The following is a 21,616-nucleotide window of genomic DNA, read 5'->3' as shown; positions in this document are numbered from 1 at the left end:
ATATTTGAAATAATGTTGTGTTGAATCTCTTCAGGATCGTTAAACAGAAATTTTGTCCATTTTCCTTAGAGGAGATGTTGGATGATAGATAACTACCATCGCCCGATGTGTATCGACTACAGCTAAAGATATTCATACTAATAAGGACAATTAAGAATATAATGGATTTCATTTAAAATGTTGACGAGTCTCGACCGAATGAAAAGATGTTTTCTATTAATATACCGAAGGCAACGTATATGTCATTCTCTACCTTATGTTGCTCTAATTAGTGGTCCAGTCCATCCATTTTCGCCACGCTGCTTTGGGAGTTATTCGGTTAGTTGGTCAGTATTTTACGGCGTTAAGTATCTAATTCTTCCCATAAGTCTCTATTTGTTCATGTAGGTTCTGCTCAGATATCTTCCAATCCCAGGTTCTCATTTTATTAATCCGTAATAGATGTTCTCGTTAATTAACCCTATCCGAGTTTCCCATTTAACCACGCTACCGGTCAAGACATATATATACTTCAAGGTTATCATGGATACGAAGTGCATATTAAAACTGTAATACCATTGATATTACATTGAAATATATGATGGATGCGAAGCGTATGAGGATGCGTATTTGATCCATAATGGCCGGTAAGGTGGTTAATTATTCCCGCTTCAACTTTTTAATTCATAATTATGAACCGATATTCATAACTGTGAACCTCCGTAGCGCAGTCGGTATCGGCAATGACCTTGGTTGGAAACACCCCAGTTCGAATTCCATCTAGGAATTTAACTAGAGGTGAATTTGTTGCTCTAACATGGGAGGTGGTGGGTTTTTCCTGGCAACCTAGGAAAACAGGAAGACCGATCAGAAGAACACACGTATTTAAATGGCACAATACATTGCCCTCATAGCCTTAGTAGCTTCGGTCGTAATTTCAAAACAAAACATCATTACTCTTCTGTACCATGTTGTCAGGTCGATTTTTCTGTTTTGCTCATAAAAAAAAAAAAGACTTCTCTAACCTTCACACATCCATACGAGACTGACTAGCGCGAGTGATTTATACAATTATTATTCGAATATAATCTAAGTGAACATCATTGTTCGAGAGTAATTAAACATTAATAATGTGCATACGTAAAATACACTTGCTTCACAACATGATATTTTATTAATGGAAAATGAATTTTATTGGAAGAATTTTTAATGATTAAAGTGATTCTAGTTCCTTTTGCATTACTGATCTATTAATCTATTTTACTAATTAATACAATGTCGAAAGTATGCAATCAATGAGAAAGAGAATAACATTTATATGATTAACATAATCTGTGAACGATTTTGCGAATTTCTTTCCCAATCAAATTATTTAACGATGTCTTAACAGTACTGCCACCTGGCCGCAGGTTTAAATTCCCAAGTGTCGACAAAAATGAACAGATGTGGCAACCCATGAAGATGCTTAATAAAGTAATGGTTTATGCTCTTGCAGAACAAAGGCAAAAACAACAACAACAAAAAGCTTTGTTGATTACAAGAGTAAGTCAGGACGCATCTCGAATGTTTTTATTTATTTTACTGTTTTCGATTAGGCTTGTTAAATGATTGTATTGCCGTAAAACATGAAACCTCAATGTCATGTAAGTGAAATATTTTACTTTGACTAATCAGCTCTCACCGAATTATCCGCGTGAATATGATCATTTGCTGAACTATTTGGCTCTTGTTGCACAGTCGGCAAATCGGCTTTGGCATTCAAGAAGAAAAGAATACAGCGAATCCAATTTTAGTAAGCTGGATGAAAGAAATGTAGAATTCATTGAACACGTACTGCACAATTCCTAAGTGAGTCTAAACCAAACGACTTCACACATTAAAAAACAATCGAACAAGCGTGACTGATGAACAATTAAAATGCAAATTCACATCGGTGTCTCACGAAAACATTGAAAAACAAAAAACAAAAACAAGTGCACTTGTTCTTGACAACAGGATGGTGAGTGACTATTGATGAAAAATCAACTGCACATGCGTCATTGTTTTATGTCTGAAGTTATCTGCTGAAGACTTTCATAATTTGGTATTAGATGAGGCTGAGTTTTAAAGAACTCAGATATGATGTAACGTTAAGCCATTTGAGCGTTTATAACTACACATACCATCACTGAATTAGAAACCTTTACGCAGATATACGTAAACGTTACTTACGCAGCGTATGTGCAATTGGTCACGTGCATCACCATGTGCTCTAGGCAAGTTTTAAGAATGTTACTGGTCAGTAATCGTCGATAGTGTTGATCACAAGGATAAAAACAAAAAAACTTTCGGAATTCGATAAAGGGCTTATTGTGGGTGTCCGTCTGGCTGGAGCCACGATTTTGGAAAACAGCAGAGCTGACTGGTTTCTCAAAAGGTGAGATATCTCGGGTGTTTAATCTATGAAAAAATAATCCGCATTGCTTGTCTAAGAGGTGTAACTGTGGTCCTAAGACAGTCTGTCAGGAACAAGATCGCCATCGTCTAAAAAGGCTTGTATGGATAAACAAAACTTCTTGTGTGCAGTAGATGACCGAAGTATTTAATGAGGGCTGTTTCCGACCCATATCTCACCAAACTATGCTCAGGGAATCGAAGAGGATCGTTATTGGCAGTGGCTAAAGGGGATCCAACACGGTATTAAATAAAATTATGTACCAATATCATGAAGAAGGAGACATCTTCCTAAACTGCGTTTTCACCGATTAATAAATGCTGGTCCACCATTATGAGTGGAGGATATTTTGGAATGGACGAAGAATTCCGAATCACGGTCTTCATTGCGAAAAGTAATGCTCGCATATTCACATCAACCGATTGTTGAACATAAGTAAGAAAGGGATATGATGGTAAACGTTCCGATGAGAGGGTCCACAGATTTCGAAGAAATGCCGAGGTCTGCTCTCGCAAGATATTGACTGGGTTGTTTCATGACAATGTTCCCTTTCCTGTTGATCAAATTTGGAAAAGAACGCCGGAGACGTTACGATATAATGTCTGACCATACAGTCCCTACCTAGCTCAATTTGATTTTCATTTAGTTGACCACTGAAACTGTTTAAAAGAGCATCATTTTTCGAGAAATAGAAGTAAAGGAGGTGAGTATGCATTGCTAATTGCGAAGTTATTTTTCTTCTGCAATTGTTATTTGAAGTTATTCTTCTTCTTCAATAAACATGGGTGTGTACAAAAGCTTGTGAATACCTAGAATTACTCGTTGAGAAATGACACACTCTCTTTTATTCTTAAACTAATGTTAATTAACCCATTGCTGATATCTTCTTACATCACATTTGTGGTCACTTCTGCGTCATTTCAAATTATCTAAAGACAAATAATGACCGCAGAATATTTTTGCATGAACAAACTTGTTTCTGAATGGGGAAAAAAAAATAAAAAAAACGTATTAAATGATGGAACTTGGAATCGTTCTATTAATCATCATTGAAATTTATTTAAAGAATTTCTAATATTAAAGGTTTCGTCCACATAAGCAATAAGTGATCTTGCTAATCAACAGGAGAATCTCAGAATAAAGTTTGCTGCTCTCATAAGAAATGAATTTTTGCGTTCAGAAATGGATTCGCACTTACTTTATCTATTATAAAAATAATTTTCTTTTTAAAAAATAGTAAAATACGTTGTGGGTTTCGAATCAGCCAGTTCAGATGTTCCAAATAGTGACTGCCAAAAACTTCTCTTTAGATTAAGGGGAAAAAATCCCATGACATCATCACTTAAGATATAAATAATAGCCCTCACCTCCTTTGCTTAGCTGAAGAGAGAAAGAGAGAGAGAGAGAGAGAGAAAGACTAATTTATTTAAGGAAATAGGAGTTTACCGCTGTCGGCCACAAGACCTAATGACTCCGCACCTCCGGCTGCAATTACTTAAAGTGAAACGAAGGCGACGCTCTACTAATGTATTTTACAGGTAACTTTCCGAATCGATGATCGGCTCGTTAAAGTTAATGAAGGGTAGATGCGGAAATGTGATTGGGTATGCTGACAAATTGCGACTACTGGGACGACGATTAGATGGCGAGGAATACAAAGCTGCGGTAATTTCATTTGGACAGGTCTAGAGGTCTCGTGACGTCATACTACAGTTTAGAAAAATTGCAACGGAGAGGAATTTGCTCTCCGGGAATTCTTTCAGTGCGAAGATCGTGAAATTGATAACAAAAAAGTAGAAATCCTGGTTGGAATGATCTGGATGTCTCTTAAAGAGGAATGGGAAGAAGTGACGTCGTCCTCAGTTTGTTAATTCCAGTATACAAACTGGTAACACGGAATGTTTTGAACTTTTCCCAGTTGTGCATAAGTATTCGAGACCATTAGTTATGTCAACGAGGTGATAATATTAAATTATGCAAACCACATCTAGCACTTACTTATCATGAAGTAAAACTCATAAAATAAACAAATAATTTACGGGAAAAGTACTCAACGGTAAACGTGTCGGCATTAGCTCACTACTTTTTATCATCAGTGTCATCGGTGTTCATCATTTAGGATCACTCTCACACAAAACTGCTATACCGAATACAAATCCTGCTGTTAACTGAAAATTAAAGTTTGATTCCGCCCCCCCCCCGCCCCCGACTATGGTCTGTTTTTCTCTCGGTTTACATACTGCATAACAGCGCAATTGGATAATTCATAGAATGACACAGCGAAGTCTGTTTTCTTAAAAAAATGCAACTCATGTTATTAATGGGAATTACACAGACTGGTAGAAATAATTATGAATGATTTATTCACTAGACGGCGTTGTCGCGATGGTATTAAGAGGGCACTTCAGTATTGTTGACAACAGCTTTGTGATTTTTTTTTTTTTTTTATATAAATCCCATCCGTGAAAGCTTGTGCATTAACATACTGCGTGAGCGAACAAAGGGACAAATAATCCTGAAATCGTGCTCTACAAACACGGAACCTTTTCAAGCCACTCCAATAAGCAGGGTGGTCTTACACCGGGGAATGAAATAACGCATATTGTGATAAAAAAAAAAAATTGTACGATTACCTCAGTGTTTCGCAAACCTTTTATATGCTGTTCAATCATCTTTAGCTGATTACAAATGTGGCTCTTTAATCAGGCAACTAAGAAGTTGGTATATGCCATAAAAGTTAAAAAAGGAAGAAAGTAAATATGCATTTTGCGACATGCGCACCTAAAAAATAGAGAGGACACTTATATTGCTCGTAGTTCGTTATAGTGCTAAGAAAAAGAAGTAGAGAATATTTCGAGTGCTTAGAAAATATCAGTAACATTAAGAAAAAACGAGGAAATTGGCTCTTGTTTTGTTTTATGTGAAAAATTATTATTTATTTATCTGAAAATCAAAAACAGATATGAACAGCAATAATCGAAGGTACTGACAAAAGAAAAAGAAAAGGGTATGAAAATAACATTGAAAGAAATGCTTCAAAAAATGTTAAAATTCTATATTATAGATTAAACATTTATTCAAATAATCACAACACAAGCGTTAAGACAATTAGCAGACGGCTTATGTAGCCATTGTCCCATACGGACTATTAATGGACAATTAAAGTATCAAGAAATTGGAGAAAAATACAGCAAAACCAGATGATGTAAATATTATCAGTATATATTACATAGTTTATAGGAAATAAATCCCTGACGCCTTCTTATTTCTTAAAGGGAGTAGGTAGAACAATTTTAACCTTTTTTTTCCCCCCCGAAACCATCCTTAGTCGTAACTGATACTCGAGCTCGTGTCTCTCTATGATTTACAGATTCCATGAGCATGGGTGACAAGAGTACAGTAAGACCACTGCTGCCATCTCGTATTCCTAATTCGAACTAAACTAATGTCATTGTTTAAAATAGCATGAGTTCTACGATCGATTTTTCTGAATTGCAGCATTTTAAAAAAAAAAAAATCCATTTGCCTAGCCAAAACTCATTCAACTCAGAAAAAAAACTTAAAGTTTTAAATTTCTTAAAGTGCATACAGACAATGGGCCGACGTTGAGACTTAAGGTGATAGCGCCTGCGTATGGAGTGTAGCTACACTGAAGTCCTGTTTTTTTTTTTTCCAGATTAGAGCAGAGTAATTCAATAGATGGATGAAATTCGGTCCTCATTTGGTTGTTGTTGTTGTTGTTGTTGTTGTTGTTGTTGTTGTTTATTCCATCGCAAATGCGTAACAGAATTGATACTAATAAATAGAAACTTACCTTGAATAACCAGCACAGATGTGAACTATGAAATACTTTACTGGAAAGTAGAAATCGTTATTGCCCTCTTGTGCCAACGTACAAAGAAGTCATTGGTGCTGAAAATGTGCGTGTTTTGTTGAGATAAGCACACAAATTTCTCAGCGATCAGGAAGGAAACAGTGTCAGTGGGATGAATGAAGAAGATTCCAGGATTATATCATAATGGATTACAAGATGACAGATATGGGCTACCGGAGTAAATAAAGTCAACAACCCCGAACACGCCAAAGTAGACCAACACGCGATGCTACCAGCTTAATGGAAATTGACTCTGTTCTGACATGTTTCGCAGATAAATGGATAATGATGATACGGCTTCTTTTTTACTTCTTGTGGTGATTTTTTTGGGTTCGATGCCCTGCCATAATAGTACAGAGGACTACTATGAATTACTAGATATTGTCTATCATCGTTTATGTGGGTAAAAGTAGAGATGTTTAAGAACAGGCGTGGAAAACGGTGCTCGTTATTTCAAGTTATTAATATCGCTGTTGCGAAATCAGACGCGATAGGAAAAACAATCCAGTAACTCATCATTCATGCATGAGGATTTTACCATGAAAGGAAAGCACAACGAAGGATCTTTTCCAATCATACACACACACTCGTACAACCGACTTGTACTCACCTTTCGCACTCGCCTACTCTATTTTTTTTTGACCAACTTCAGCCAGAATTTTGTCTTTTAACTCTTGTAGCGAAGTCATTTTTGCTATGTCTACTTTATTTTTATAACTCTATAGAAAAAATGAAGGGAAAAAAGCCGAAATTAGGAGGTGATCAAGAAATTGGTCCTTTCTTGGATTTCAAAAAGGTAGAATTATTCAAAGAGACCTATATAGATGATCTGGATAAAAACATCTTTATTTTATTAATTTGTTTAATATAAATAACAATTAAACCCATTTGAATTTCAGAACTCGAAACATCAATAAAAGTTGAATTTAGCTAGAAATTATGTACATGCAAATAATGATTTTAGACAACAACGTTCGTGAATTGAATTTTTCTATAGTGGTGACAAACGGCAAATTCGCTTACCAGAATCTTCTGTGGTTCCAAGAATTGAATTCAATACAAAAAATCAGAAGCTAAAAGTAATAAGTTATATATATATATTACATAACATTCATTTCATATACAAGTCACTTTAGACGCAAATTAACAGTTTGTTTCCCTGATAATGTTAACATTTGGTACAAATCGGGATCTTATGACTGGCTGTTGTTGTGCAACCATTAGCGACAACGGACGAAGTGAAGACCTCGACTGTATCCTAAGAGAGGATGGACTAGAACCTATTGGATCACGTGGCCACAACGAAAACGGATTGCCTTCGCCTGCTTGCAAAGACTCCCTCAAAATGTCGCTAACACGAACTTGTCCAGTAGAAGGCGTGCGCTGTCTCATTTGTATTCCTTCCAGTTCTGGATCAGTTTGCTGTGGTGGTTGGACTGGCTGCAAATGAAAAGCAAATTAGTCGCCCAAAATTATTCTGCTAATTAACAGGAATGAAGATATATATTGCAATTTAAAATATGTTCTTTTAATTTCTCCTATGCTAACAGAATTTAGCGTTTGTTATAAGGAAGAAGCACCGATTTGCTATGGTTGTTACTTAAGTTATAATTCGAGTATTTCTAAGCAATCAAACTTGGTAATAATAAATTGATCAGGCTGATTTTCGCAAAAACAATGTTAGCACTCCGGATTTAATTTCTTATTGCTAACACCAGCGACATTATTGGTCATACCATTAGTAGTGGTAACAATAATCTCATTAAATATGTTTTTCTTCTTTTCACAAAAAATTCGGAATCATATCGCACATAATCACCAGTCAGCGACCATTGGAACATTTTTCTAGCCATTTTCTTCCAGCTAATTCCGGACATTTACAAATATCTATACCACAGCAGATATGTGATTTGTGCCTGAAGTAGCTTCAAAAAATATGACGTTTGGTCTCTAGACCAAAGGCGATATTTTTTTTCAAGATCCAACATGATCCAGAAACCTTGTCCTAGGACAGGGTTCCTGGATTACCTAATTCTGGGCCACCCTCCACGGTGTTAATATTCTTATTTTACAATCATTCATGGATGAAACTAAATATCAAAAAAAAAGAAAAAAAACTTATGGCTAATATTGATCAAGAGGGAGAGGCAGACTTCATGAACCCGACTTTACTGTTCTGAACGTTCATCTAAAGGCTGTGCGACAGCTAACTCCAGGGTTAGCCGGCGCAGAGCAGTGACATTAAGAACTGTGACGCCTCGAGCTCACTTTTCAAGCGTTAGACGGATTCGTTTCTCGCATAGGAAGATTACCATTAATTCTTCCATACGCCACCGAAACTTTTGAAAAAAATTATGGCTTCGTGCACAAACATTGTATGTTGCATTCACATAAAGAAACAATATCGATGATTTTATCCTTCTTTCGAGGGTAACTGTATCGTGTATTAGACACGAATATATATTAGAATAAACAGAATAAAGATGCTATGACAGAAGTCAAAATGCAGAAAAGTGTTTGAAATGTGGCCCTTTTGTTAGATTTTGATACTTAATATAAGATAATAGAATGCCCAATCCTATACCAATACTATTGATGAAATTACCAGGATGGCTGGTGACGATCAGAACAAATAATTTATTCTTCGAATGATGGTATGGGTCAATACATGTTTTATTCTCTCTCTCTCTCAAACATTCATCTTCAGAAACAGAATAAGTGGCCGAAAGTGTGGCTGACTAGCATACAACAACAACAACAGTATTTGTAGTATCCTAACAACGTAACTCGTATTCCTAGAAAATATCGAAAGTGAACTATTTTAATTCTTTACAGGAAGAAAGGGTTGTAATGCATGCAATTATATATCGTTAAGGACGTGCAGGAAATTCACGAGTTGTTCGATTTTTTTTCTGGCTTCAACAGCCTCTTGGAGTATAATTTAATAAATCCACATTTTGTTTTTCTAGAAATCTGTGCAATCTTTAAATGGTGCATGCGGCAAATTCCAGAATTTGATTGGTGCTTGGTGAGCAGTGCATTATTCCACAAAATACTCACCAGTTTTTGTTACGCTTGGTCAACGTACTTAACGGGAAACTTTAGGAAAGAGCTTTAGCAGTCTTCTGAGTTGCGGAAACCTCGTCGACCTTCTGGCATCAAGATCATTTAGCTCTTCCTCTAGTTTCTCATAGCAATCGTTTCTCTGGAATGGGATGAAAACAAATTAAACCGCAAAACTTTCTTCAAATTTTATCTAATAAAAGTTTCTTATTATGGTCGAAACTATTTATCTTCGATAATATGATTGGCCCATTAATATAATACAAAATATTTACAAATGCCTTGACGCATCGTCCATGTGTATGTATCTTGATATCTGTTTATTGTCTTCCTTGATTTCTGCATATTTCTTGCTGTTCATATGGAGATCAAAAATAAAAATATTTGGTGATACAAAAATATTTTGGATCATCTTCATTAACGATCACGACCACAGCCTCGAAATGGCCGTTAACATTCTTTCCTTACAAGGACAAGATATTTCCAAATTACTTCTAAATATGCTGATTAACCACATCGGAATTAATCACCTTACCGGCCTTGACGTGTTTGTATGCCAATAATCACAAGGATGTGAAGTGTCCATTGAAATAACTTTTGCATACTAGTGAAATAACGTGGATATTATGCATAAATTAATCGATATATTTCATCCATACAGCATGCTGCCTGGCTGGTTAAAGATGAAGAGAGTTTCCATTGCTATGAAATATCAGACATTTAAAAATATTGTGACGGCGTTAAAAATACTGTGAACTCTTTATCATTAGAATTGTTAACTACATCTAGCGACCAGCATATCATTTCAAGGAAGACAGATGCATGTATATACGTCTGTTCTTCTTGATGAATATAAGATTCATCCATCCATCTATCCAGTTCTCGTCCGTCCTTAGACGGATTGAGTCTCCTAATCAGGAGTTTTAGGCATTTTAATGCAGCCGGCTTGACATTCCCCTGTTGCATCCCCTCTAAGGATATTTAAGGATGTTCACGGTGCAGGTTTACCTGTTTTAAGGAGTGAAAAACCCTAGTTTCTAGGAAGAAAGCCATTTTTCCTCCATATGAGACCAACTAATTCAATTTAGTCGAAAGAGACCAGATAAAGATCCTCGAGTCAAGAATAAATTAGAACCTGTCTTTCCAACCAAAAGGGCTTCGTTGAAACTGAGTGAGGTACGGAGACGCTTGAAATGGCAACTGTATTCATCTAAACGAAATGAGATTGAAAATTAAGCTGCGGATTATTTTCAAACGTCCTGTATAAGACTGCTAACATACTGCTTAACATAGTCCTAAAACGTCATTCTGTTTGTACATGCTTATATACTGTACTTTTGATAACTGAATATGAGATTTAAAAGATACTAGTCTTAATGATGCGAAGAAATATCATGCTGATAATATGACAGTTCCAACTTTTAGTTTAAATAAAATAAAAGTTTAATTAAGTAGATTTTTAGCGTCTCTTATTTCCGTGATATGTAGAAGAAAGATAATAAGAGGCTGGTTGTAGTCACCAACTAGTGGAACACTTTTCTACCATTTTCTTTCAGACTTTGTTTGATCTTTAGTGCAAATAAATAAGGTTTTTTTTTTCGTGCACTTTTTTTACACCCAGAAATGGCAATCATTCACCTAAATTGTTATCAAAATTATGGAACACCATTCCATATCTTTAGTTTATTAGATTAAGTTTTTGTACTCTCTTCTTTCTCTGTAATTTTGGCAAATTCAATGCATTTTTAAAATAAAAAATACCGTCCATTTTTAGGTGGTAGACGATTATTATCACCAGGCGTGAGACTACTAGCGTGGTTACTGCTTGGATGTTTAAAATGACTTGAAACATCTCCATTTGGTCCCTAAGATTATCTAGCAGTTATCCTACCCACTGTATGATACGGTGTGGTAAGATGCCCACTTCTCACGGATGGGACATCAAAATGATATCGAATGAAAAATGAATATGATTTAAGGTGCTTGTGTATCGTTACTGGCCATCGATCTTCAAAAAAAAAAAAAAAAGTTAGTTAGAACTGAATTGGCCTCACCTACAGCTCATATTGACCAGGTATGAGTTACGTGCTCCAATCAGAAAAAAAAAAACTTAGATAATTGTGAGTTTACTGTATTTATGATGTACACTCATTTTTAATGTATTTCAATACTGAACATTAATAGAAATCTAAAATTTGTTCATTCGATATTTTGTTCGCAACTTCGCCAGTAGATGAAAACACATATTAAGGTGACTGAAAATACTTCAACTGCTGGCTACATTAATGCATCCCCTATCCGACACATCAAAGGGGTAAAAATAATTAAAACACAATTTTTTTTTTTTCGCGCAGACATGGAAGCGATAGATTACAGCTATTTCCCTGGCGACAAGTTAGAAAGTTAGAAACAAAATCCTAGGAGAGAAAACTTTTGGTTAAGAAGTTTCGTTCGCTAGTTCACTCATAACAATTTACAAACCCAATCTTTCTAAAGTCATTCATAGTTCGTTAAAGCTACACGTTCGTTTAGATTCCTAGTTCGTGTAGGATTGGACGCTAAATCTACTTCAGAGATACAATCAAAATGTGATAGCCGTTCACTTATATATGGATGCCTGAAAAAGCAAAAATCAACCTTAAAGTACGTTATGATGAACGAACAACTCCGAATCATTTGGTTAACTCAGTGGGCTTTAATTAGGGAATCATCACGCATGACGTTTACCTGTGAGATCATTTTTATGTGACTTTTACATACGAAAAAAAGTTGTAAATCTAAAGTAATAATACTATGGATATTTTTAGTATTTTTAACTTTATTTTTTAAAAATGTTTTTATTTATTTTTTACATAATCCGTAACTCCTACTCTAGAGCCCAAACATGGAACATTTTCAAGCTACTTCAGGGAAACAAACTCGCACTTGCTGATTGGAAAGCGGATAAGTGAACTGCTACGCCAACAAGCAATAAAATAACACAAAGAAATAACATTAAAAGGAGAAGGATTGTTCTTAATGGAAACCATTAACTTATCTTACCATCGAACTGGGTATCCAGCTAAGCAGGTTAGATCTTCTTTTGCTGGATTCCTTTTCTTTACAACTAGTAGTAGATATTTGTGAGTGTCTTAAGGAACTTGTTTGCTGCTGATTGTTGTTGTTATTCCAATGTATGCAACTCAATCGATGAGACACCTCCTGGAAATGGAAAAATTCGCTAAACCGCCACCGAATCATACTCAGACAAGTATTAATTGAGCTCAAATTTAAGTGCATTAAACAGCATAAACTATATTGTCCTATCTTTACGAACTTCGAGTGAAGCTTACCACTGACGAAGGACGAGGCAGGGAATCCAGAACACACTGATACACTTCATCCGACTCTGCATCCTGCAAGAAACATTGTGTGATAGCAATGAATGGCGTTTCTGTTGCCTTTCTGAGCATTACAAAAGAAACAAGACTTATTTGTGCATAACAAAAGTTAAAGGACATTTCAAGAGTGTTTCCATGAATCATAAGTGTATGTTTACGATAACTTATCGTGAGAATCAGATTAGAAACATCTTTCATTTCAATTTAACTGTAATGCCAAATTCCTGAGGTCATGAATAGTGTAAACATCAGCATGGCTATGGGTTACCATGAGTATCTGTTACAGTGTATGTATTGATGTCGAACACAGTTGTTACCTGACCCAGAGATACTTTATCCACAAGGCACCTTCATATAACTGAGCTTTATAATTGCCAAAACGTGCTTGAAGCTAAAATAAAATATCGGATTATGTGACTAGTCTAGCTCTAGTCAACTCTCACAAACACAGTGATGTTTCATTTTTGTATTTTGCTATTCTGCGAAACAGTGACAGTTTACAATAAACGAACTCCTAACAAATTTAAAGGCTAAATTATACTTGTGGCTGTCCCATGCTTACGCAATAAAAGAGTAACTTTTAGAATTTATACTGAGTCATATTCTTCTTCTCATTTGCTAATACTGGATGCTTTACTCAGTGAGCTGTTACGCAGTTATACAAGCTATAACTGCGCAATTTGCTCCACATAAAAGAAAGATAAACTGACTTTATAGCACAGCAGTAACTGAGAATTTTTATCAACATGATATTAAAAGTATCTAGCTCCATAATGATGACATCGGATGTATGATGCTTATCGTATCTGATCTGATCCTTGGCTTCCTCTCTTGAGAGGGTTGCAGCTGATTACTAGGGAGATAGTGACGCAAGGTGGTTTTCCGTTGCCTTCCTTGCCGTATTTATGACTGTAGCCTGTGTGTTCACGGGTCCGGTTTGGCTGCTTGCGGGATGAAAAACCACAGATAAACTGGCGGAAAAAACCCTGCTGTCCACGCCCAAAACCTGCTAACTTGGCTATGGCTGAGGAAAATCCTTAAGCCTCTTACGTCGTCGACGGGAATCTATCCCAGGACACTCTTTCCACATACATATGGTTACGAAGCGCAAAGCCACTAGACTAACCGCGCGGACGTTTATCGTATAACATTTCAAATTCGCCGCAACATCTTACCCGCTACAAAATACACCAATTCTATTCACTCATTTTAGAATTATTTTGTTCTTCGGATGTTTTTTTTTTTTAGTTTGTTTACTTTAAACTTCGATGCCTTGATTGAGATATCATCGAACTTATAAGAAAAGAACCAGAAAATTGAAAGATTTTTTCATTCTCGGAGTTGCAGTGAAACTGCATGAGTAAGTGATCATGCCTACACTTTCTATCACGCTGCATAAATAAATTGGAAGTTATTTACACCTTGTAGATATTGATTTATAATAAACCAGTTTATAATGTGAATTTCTATCCTCGTTCCGTGGCAGAAATTCAACTCATCATCCCAGATCAACTGGAATGGACCGTTTTCGACTCTATCTCTGAGAACTGTATAGTTGTGTAGTTATGAGAGTCTTGGTTATGAAGTATGTATAAACAATTCAGCTGTACACAAAATGTTTTACATGTACTTGGTTTGGAAAGTCAAAAATCAGTCATAAACGCTATCTTAACTTAAAACGCTATCTTAACAATAAACATCAGAAAACGTTGCATGTTTTGGAAAGAGAGTTATAAAAGTCAAACTAACCTGAATAATATCTTGTAAAGTCTGGCTTTGAGTTAATCTCGCTTGGTCTGTATTTGCCAATATCTCTCCTGGATCAACTCCTGTTAGATTCTGGTTAATGAATAAAAATAAATAGTACTGTTTATAATAAACAAAAATATATACAACTAAACAAATATATTTCTTGAGTTTACCAGGTCAATGTAAACAGCTCACAAAATTCAACACGAATACTGACTACAGATAAAAAAAAAAAAAAAAAGAAATACTTCCTCCAATCTTACGCAGATTTTAGACGGTACTAAAAATAAGAAATTCTTCGTATTGTATATTAAAGTACTATTCACATTACTCTTCTTCTGTTGAAAATGAAAATGAATTTCTTTTTAGTATTCTTAGTTCCGGGCCTGTTGGGAAGAAAACGCAATGATCTTTAGGAGCACCGCTTTAAAAAAAAAAAAAAAGTGCATAAAATGCCAAAGGATAAATCACGACAGAGTGATATAAAATATATCGTTTATCATTTTTACTTATTTATTATTTCGTTCAGAAACCAGAACGACAAATCGAGAGCATATGATAGGCAGCAACAATCACTGTGCAATGATGCCGCCATGCTTCTTAGGATTCTTGCCATTAGAAACATGATCACTGAATACAGAGATAACGTGACCACTTTCTACTCGTTACATTCCTACTGAAAAGTGTGAACAAAGCATTTAAGGGTTCGCACTTTTTAGTAGGGATGTGACAAGTGGAAGTGGATGCAAAACGAGTGACCACACGTGACATTGAAACAAGGTGGGAGGTAGTAAGAGTGAAGGTTACAGATATCATTCTCATTTAAGAAATGTCTTTGGTATTAGAATCACCTTGTAAGCTTCAATAACAGTAACATTTTTACTTTCAAGAAAATGTATTCTACCATTTCTTTACACTTACCGCCCATTCCACCAAGAACTGCTGTCCCAACTCGCGAGATTCTCCTGGATGCAAATTTTTGTTATATTCCCGAGCTATCTGCAATAACAATAATGATAAACCAATTAGAATTGCGAATATAAATTATACATATGGGTTGTTTTTGTTAATTTCTATCCCTCCCCCCCCTTTAAAAAAAACCCATCTCCAAATATGGAAAATATAATGAAATCATGAACTTTCTCTTAAAAAGGTAATTCATTTTTTATAAATTGTATATTTTTTAAATGAAGCACGAAATTTATATTCTTGAAATTCACTCTATAGAAAACTGCAAATATAAAAATCAAAGAATAGCAGATATTAGCATAACACACAGCTCACGGTCACGTATTAGAGAAAACGAGTCCTATTTTTCTTCCAAGTTACCCTTAGACACAGATAATTAATAACTGTTAACTTTAGTATTTATGAACACGGAATTTATTAAAATCAATAACAGTATGCAGAATATGTCAGTTAGTCTTCGAGCTTAATGAGTTCATTATTTTTCAATAATTATTAAACGTCAAAAAAATCTTATAATGACCTTCACATCTTCTTTCCAGAAACGGGAAGTTTTAGGCATTCTTGTGTGCGGAGCGACCTCTTTTATCTAAAAGTAGAAACATTTTTATTATTTTAGCTAGATGTGCTGAAATTTACTTGAATATTGACAGCAAAAATCGTAAGAGTTGGCAGGAGTTTTATCAGAAGCAATTTACCTTCAAAACTAGAAGGGCTGTCAAAAAGATGCAGAAAATGTTTACCAACGTCAAAACTAGACTAACCAGTCCTAGAATTGCACATTCTTTATCCATCTCATTATAATATGCAATGTTATATAGATCAGGAGGCGCCAAAGAAGGCTTCATCATCATTTTTACGTTTCCGAACGTTATCTAGAAAAGAAAAAAAAAAAAAAAAAAAGGGTTGAGATAGGACAGTGCTGTTCTTCACATTCACAAATGTAATTACTTATTGTCTATTTAATATTAAAAAAAAAATTCATGTACCTCCACAGGATATTCCTTTCTTGCTTTTATGGCTTTCATGGCAGCAACTCCCCATAAAAGACCCTTAAAAATTAAATAATAATCATAAATTTAAAATTTTGATTTCTTCTGTGAATAGCTCATAGGCGACTAACTTTTGTTACTGTTCGTGTGTCCGAAAGTAAATGGATGACGTCTTTTTCAACATTTTTTTTTTTTTTTTTTTTTTTTTTTGAGAGAGAGAGAGAGAGAGAGAGATGGATTTTCTAGTGAAAATTAATTAGCTAAAGAATTGATTTCTGGTTTTCTTATTAATTGAAAATAATAATATCTGTACACATACTCCATGCTCCATTTTTTTTTATATAATTCGAATTAATAAAATCTTGAGAAAAAAAATAAAGTACACTTACGGCATTTACTGCAGGAGGAAGCAAAGATGCAGAAATGGCAACTCCGACTAACGATGCAGCATTCCCTCCAAGTACTGAAAGCGCTACTCCAACTCCAGATGGCAAAGCTATAAGAACACCCACCCACAGTCCTCTTCCTTGTCCTCTACAAGATACAGAAGAATTCTACAATCCCAATACTTTAGGCTGGAATTTGTATCAATAAACGAAACAGAAAGTCCAAATAAAAATTAAGCTGAAAACTTATTTTAAGTTTCGAGGTTGTGTTTATTGTTAAAAAACTTGCAAAGCGTCAAAAGACTCATAGTGTTTGCTCAGTTTTTTTTAAGTATAAACAAAGGCAGCAGTTTCCACTTATCATCTCAAAGTTAACCCGAAATTTACAGTGAAGACGCTAATCGGGATGAAATTAAATAATATTTGACCGAAACATGAGAAACAGAACCCATGAAGCCATAATAAGTCACCTGTTGTCGTCGGATGATATCGAGGATCAACTTAACCAACTCGCAAGTTTATATTTCCATTTCATACTGGGATAAAATTATGGTGTTTGTATAATTTCGATGGCACTTAATCAACTGACAAAATAATTTTAAGGTTGAATTCTAGTCACTTAATAAATGAACTTTTTAAGCCTTTTTTCAGCGAATTCCGGAATTGGCCGATTAGTGGTGCAGGAAATTAAATTTTACCTCCTGGAAATTTGTATTTTTAACCCCAAGATTCATAAAAATCCCATTTTCACAGTAATGCCAATTAGGATTCGTTCATTGGAATGTTCTCGCGATGGTGAAGACGCTGACAATCGGTTTCCAAGAAGTTTGGGCCGAGTGTCATCTGTCACCTATTTGTATTTCCCTTCGGGGAATAAAAAGGCCTTAGAGGATTTAACTTTCATTAGATTAGCGTGTTTGAAAGCCTCCTCTCTTTCAAACAGGAATCTTCCCTAATCTCTGGAACGTATTCTCTGACACAAGGACTGCGTTTGAAATGGGGACAAATCCACAAACAGCCAAAGACTAAAATACAAATCACTTGACGTTTGTATAATAATGAAAAAAATAACAAAATTATTATTTTGAATTTCTATAAACACATACGCATAATCACTAACTCTTCTCTCATATTCAACAAATCTTTTTTTTTATCTGCCATATTCTTCAATGTTCTTTCAACAGTCAGAACAAATCCTGAGTACTAGCGTGAACTGCTAGACAGAAAGCACTGGCTGTGTAAGCTCTATACACAAAGTTGATTTCTCAATGTTATTGATATATACCTGAGATCCGTTTGCGGTATGCTGAGGCACAAAAAGCTGCTGCTGAGGCACAAAAAGCTGCTGCTGAGGCAGTAAAGACAGCAAAGCAGAAGGCTTGGGAATCCTTTGGAGAAAGATTAGACTTATCCTATGCAAATGCAAACAAAGTATTCTGGCAGACCATCCGCCGCCTTCGAGAGAGGAAATCGTGCACAGCAAGGGCAATTAAGGCCTCTGATGGTGCACTTTTAACAACTGAGAAGGATATCCTCCACAGATGGAGGGAATACTTTGAGAGCCTTCTTAATCCGGGTGGCCCAGCAGTTGTGGACATACAAGAGGTGCAGATCGGGGTAATGACTAGCACAGCAGAAGAGGTCCATTTAACAATAAAATCTTTAAAATCTGGCAAGGCTGCTGGCGATGATGAAATTCGGTCCGAAATGCTAAAAGCCTTAAATCGAGGCGGTGTTCTCTGGCTGATCGAGTGTGTCAGGCTGCTTGGATATCTGGACGAGCACCAAAGCAATGGCAGACAGGCATAATAATACCAGTTTTCAAGAAGGGAGACCAGAAGGATTGCAGTAACTATCGTGGCATCTCTCTGCTCAGCCTGCCTGGGAAAGTATATGCTAGGTGCTTGAAAAGCCGGTGCAGGAGCATAGTTAAGTCAAAGTTCCAGGAAGAACAATATGGCTTTCGTCCTGGTAGAAGCACAACTGACCAAATCTTCACTTTAAGGCAAGTCGTTGAGAAATCTTGGGAATATGCCAAGAATGTTTACACATGTTTTGTGGACATGGAGAAGGCATATGACCGGGTTCCTCGGGATAAGCTTTGGCAAGTAGTACAGGAGTACGGAGTGGATGGACCAACTATTAGCTGCCATCAAGTCTCTGTATGAATGCCCAGAGTTTTGTGTCAGGGTAAACAGCACAAAGTCTGAACCTTTCACAGTCTCTTGGCCTCTGCCAAGGGTGTGTTCTATTATCCCTCCTTTTCATAATATTTATGGACTGGATTGATAGGCACAGTCGAGGCAGTGAGTGTACCAGAATTGGAAGATGTAGCACTGGACGTCTGCTTTTTGCAGATGACCTAGTTCTGCTTAGTTCTTCCACAGATGACCTCCAGCGGACCCTGGATAGGTTTGTAGCTGTTTGTGCAGACGCCGGAATGAAGATCAATGTGGCCAAAACTGAAACATTTGTGGTCTCAAGACAACCATCCCAGTGCACTCTACATGTAAGTGGAGTCCCAGTGAGGCAGGTGGAGAAGTTTAAATACCTTGGGTCCATATTCACGAATGATGGAAAATGGGACGTAGAGCTAGATACTCGAATTGGCTTAGCAAGCTCAATATTGCCGGAGCTTGGCCGTTCGGTAGTATTGAAGCGGGAGTTATGCCAGAAGGCAAAGCTGGCTGTCTTCAATACAGTCTATGTCCCCATCCTCACCTATGGTCATGAGAGTTGGGTAATGACCAAAAGAATGCGGACACAAATCCAAGCGGCTGAAATGAGGTTCCTTCGAAGGGGTTGCGGGGCTGACAAGACTCGACAGGGTCAGAAGCTCTGCAATTCGGGAAACCCTCAATACTCAACCGCTGCATCTCTATGTTGAGAGATCACAGTTACGTTGGTATGGGCACCTGGTCAGAATGCCACAAGAGAGGCTCCCTCAGCAGGCCCTCTTTGCCAAGCCAGAGAGTGGTAGGCCACGTGGAAGGCCAAGGACTCGCTGGATAGATTATATCCAAAACCTTGGGTGGACGCGTTTGGGAATCCCACCAGAACACCTGAGCTCGGTGGCAGAGGATCGTGACCATTGGATGTTCGTCTTGCAGCTGTTGCCCCCACAACCCAATTAGGAAAGGTGGGCCTTGAAGATGTATGTATGTATGTATGTATGTATGTATTGATATATATTTCCATATTAGTAAATAAATATAAAGATATGTATATATTACAAAGAAAAACATTAATTTCATTAGAATATTTTTATAAGACGTAGAGATTTATTTATCCACGGGGTTCACATCTAATCTTGAGCTTATCCTAATCCACCTAACGGCCAAACGTTTATTTTTAAAACAATTCTAATTTGATTCATTCCTAATTAAAACACTCCTAAAGAGAGTGTGGATGTAACTTATAATATTATATAAAATGAACGCGCGCGCGCGCGCGCGTGTGTGTGTTAGTGTTGCCAAATGAAAATTACTAAAAATAGCTAAATCTTAAAAAAAAAAGAGCTAAAATAGAGTTAAAAATAAAAATTTGAAGCTAAAATTTAAAAAGTAATAGCTAATACGTTTAAGTTACTTACTTACTGTATTCAAGTTGAAATGTTACTTGCGTATAAGTGGCTAAATACATCTTCCATGTTGTCTTCTGCGCTTAATTCACCCACGTTTTCACTTAGATTTTCAGCTTTATTATATGTGGCTATCGTTCCAATATTACTCAGTGTTGATGCTGGTAAACAATAGTCTATACAGCACTTGTTGTTACGCCTGAGGCCATACTTGACTGATAAAATAGCTGTCAGCATTTGCAATTCCATCTTGTTTCTTAATTTAGTTTTAACTACATTCATGGAACTAAAAATTCGTTCAATTTCCACATTAGAATTTGGCAGTATTAATAAATTTATTGCACACTGAGCAATTTCTTTAAATGGATTCATTCCAGATGCATCTTTATATTCTCGTACTTCAGTCCAGAATAGCTCAGTGTTTTCTATATTTGGCCATTTATTTAAGTGGATAGTATTGTACTGGTATTCAGCAGCAGCAGCAACATCTTTTTCTGTTTCAGCATTATTTATAAGATGGGAGTAGCAGATTCTTTTATATGTTTTAGGATATTGTCAACAGAAAAAGAAGACATCATTTTTAAAATATTCAAGTTTTCAGGCAACCTTTGCTTAAGCTGTTTGAAAAGACCAAGAAGAAACTGTCTTGCTCTACTTCTAAGATTTCGCTCATCATTTTGCGGTATTTTCTTTTGTATCATCGACCCTGAAATTTTTCTTTCAAATCTGTAACCAAGATTTGGACTGAGATCCAAATAGCCATCAATCTCTGACTCTAGAGGGTCGACTGTGGATGATGGTCGCAATAACATATTAGCAATAGAGCGAGTCAAACGAGAAAAGTCTTCAAACAATCTCATCTTATCCGCACTGTTAGATGCAAAAATTTTGTTAACTTGCTGAACCTTGAACTAGAACAGGATGCAAAAATTAAAGATACAACAGATTCCTTTCATCTTTGTACATCTCCCACAAAATTTGGGCTTTGTAACATTTCTCAGTCACACTCACGACTTCGAAGTGAATTTTAAATTCCAACCACTGGCTGAGAATTCTGCTTACTGCAGATTCAATGGAGAGCCACCTCGTTGCACAATTGCTTATAATTTTCAGAGGAGCATCATTTTCGTTGATAGTTTGATACAGCTCTTTGTATGCTGCTTGTCTTGAAGAAGAATGTGAAAACCACTTATATGTTTCGGCAACTAAAAAT

General features: G+C 36.2%; 1 protein-coding gene across 1 annotated transcript in view; it reads right to left on the bottom strand.

Moving 5' to 3' along the window:
- Nucleotides 1-7,233: 7,233 nt before the first annotated feature.
- The window catches only part of LOC150101024 (uncharacterized), a 51,084-nt gene continuing 36,701 nt past the window's right edge, over nt 7,234-21,616 (bottom strand). The window contains exons 11-18 of the mRNA XM_090402150.1: nt 16,827-16,971; nt 16,144-16,320; nt 15,969-16,034; nt 15,401-15,478; nt 14,480-14,569; nt 12,683-12,745; nt 12,393-12,551; nt 7,234-7,727 (exon numbers count right to left, since the gene is read on the bottom strand). Coding sequence (XP_090258276.1) covers nt 7,431-7,727; nt 12,393-12,551; nt 12,683-12,745; nt 14,480-14,569; nt 15,401-15,478; nt 15,969-16,034; nt 16,144-16,320; nt 16,827-16,971 — 1,075 coding nt within the window. The 3' untranslated portion in view covers nt 7,234-7,430. The remainder of the gene's footprint in view (nt 7,728-12,392; nt 12,552-12,682; nt 12,746-14,479; nt 14,570-15,400; nt 15,479-15,968; nt 16,035-16,143; nt 16,321-16,826; nt 16,972-21,616) is intronic.

The sequence above is a fragment of the Typopeltis vanoorti genome, chromosome 12 (genome assembly GCF_054136105.1).
Source record: "Typopeltis vanoorti isolate ZY-2024b chromosome 12, IOZ_Tvanoo_1.0, whole genome shotgun sequence".
NCBI lineage: Eukaryota > Metazoa > Arthropoda > Arachnida > Uropygi > Thelyphonidae > Typopeltis > Typopeltis vanoorti.
Note: the sequence above shows the minus strand (reverse complement) of the source record. Positions and strands in the feature narration are given on the sequence as shown.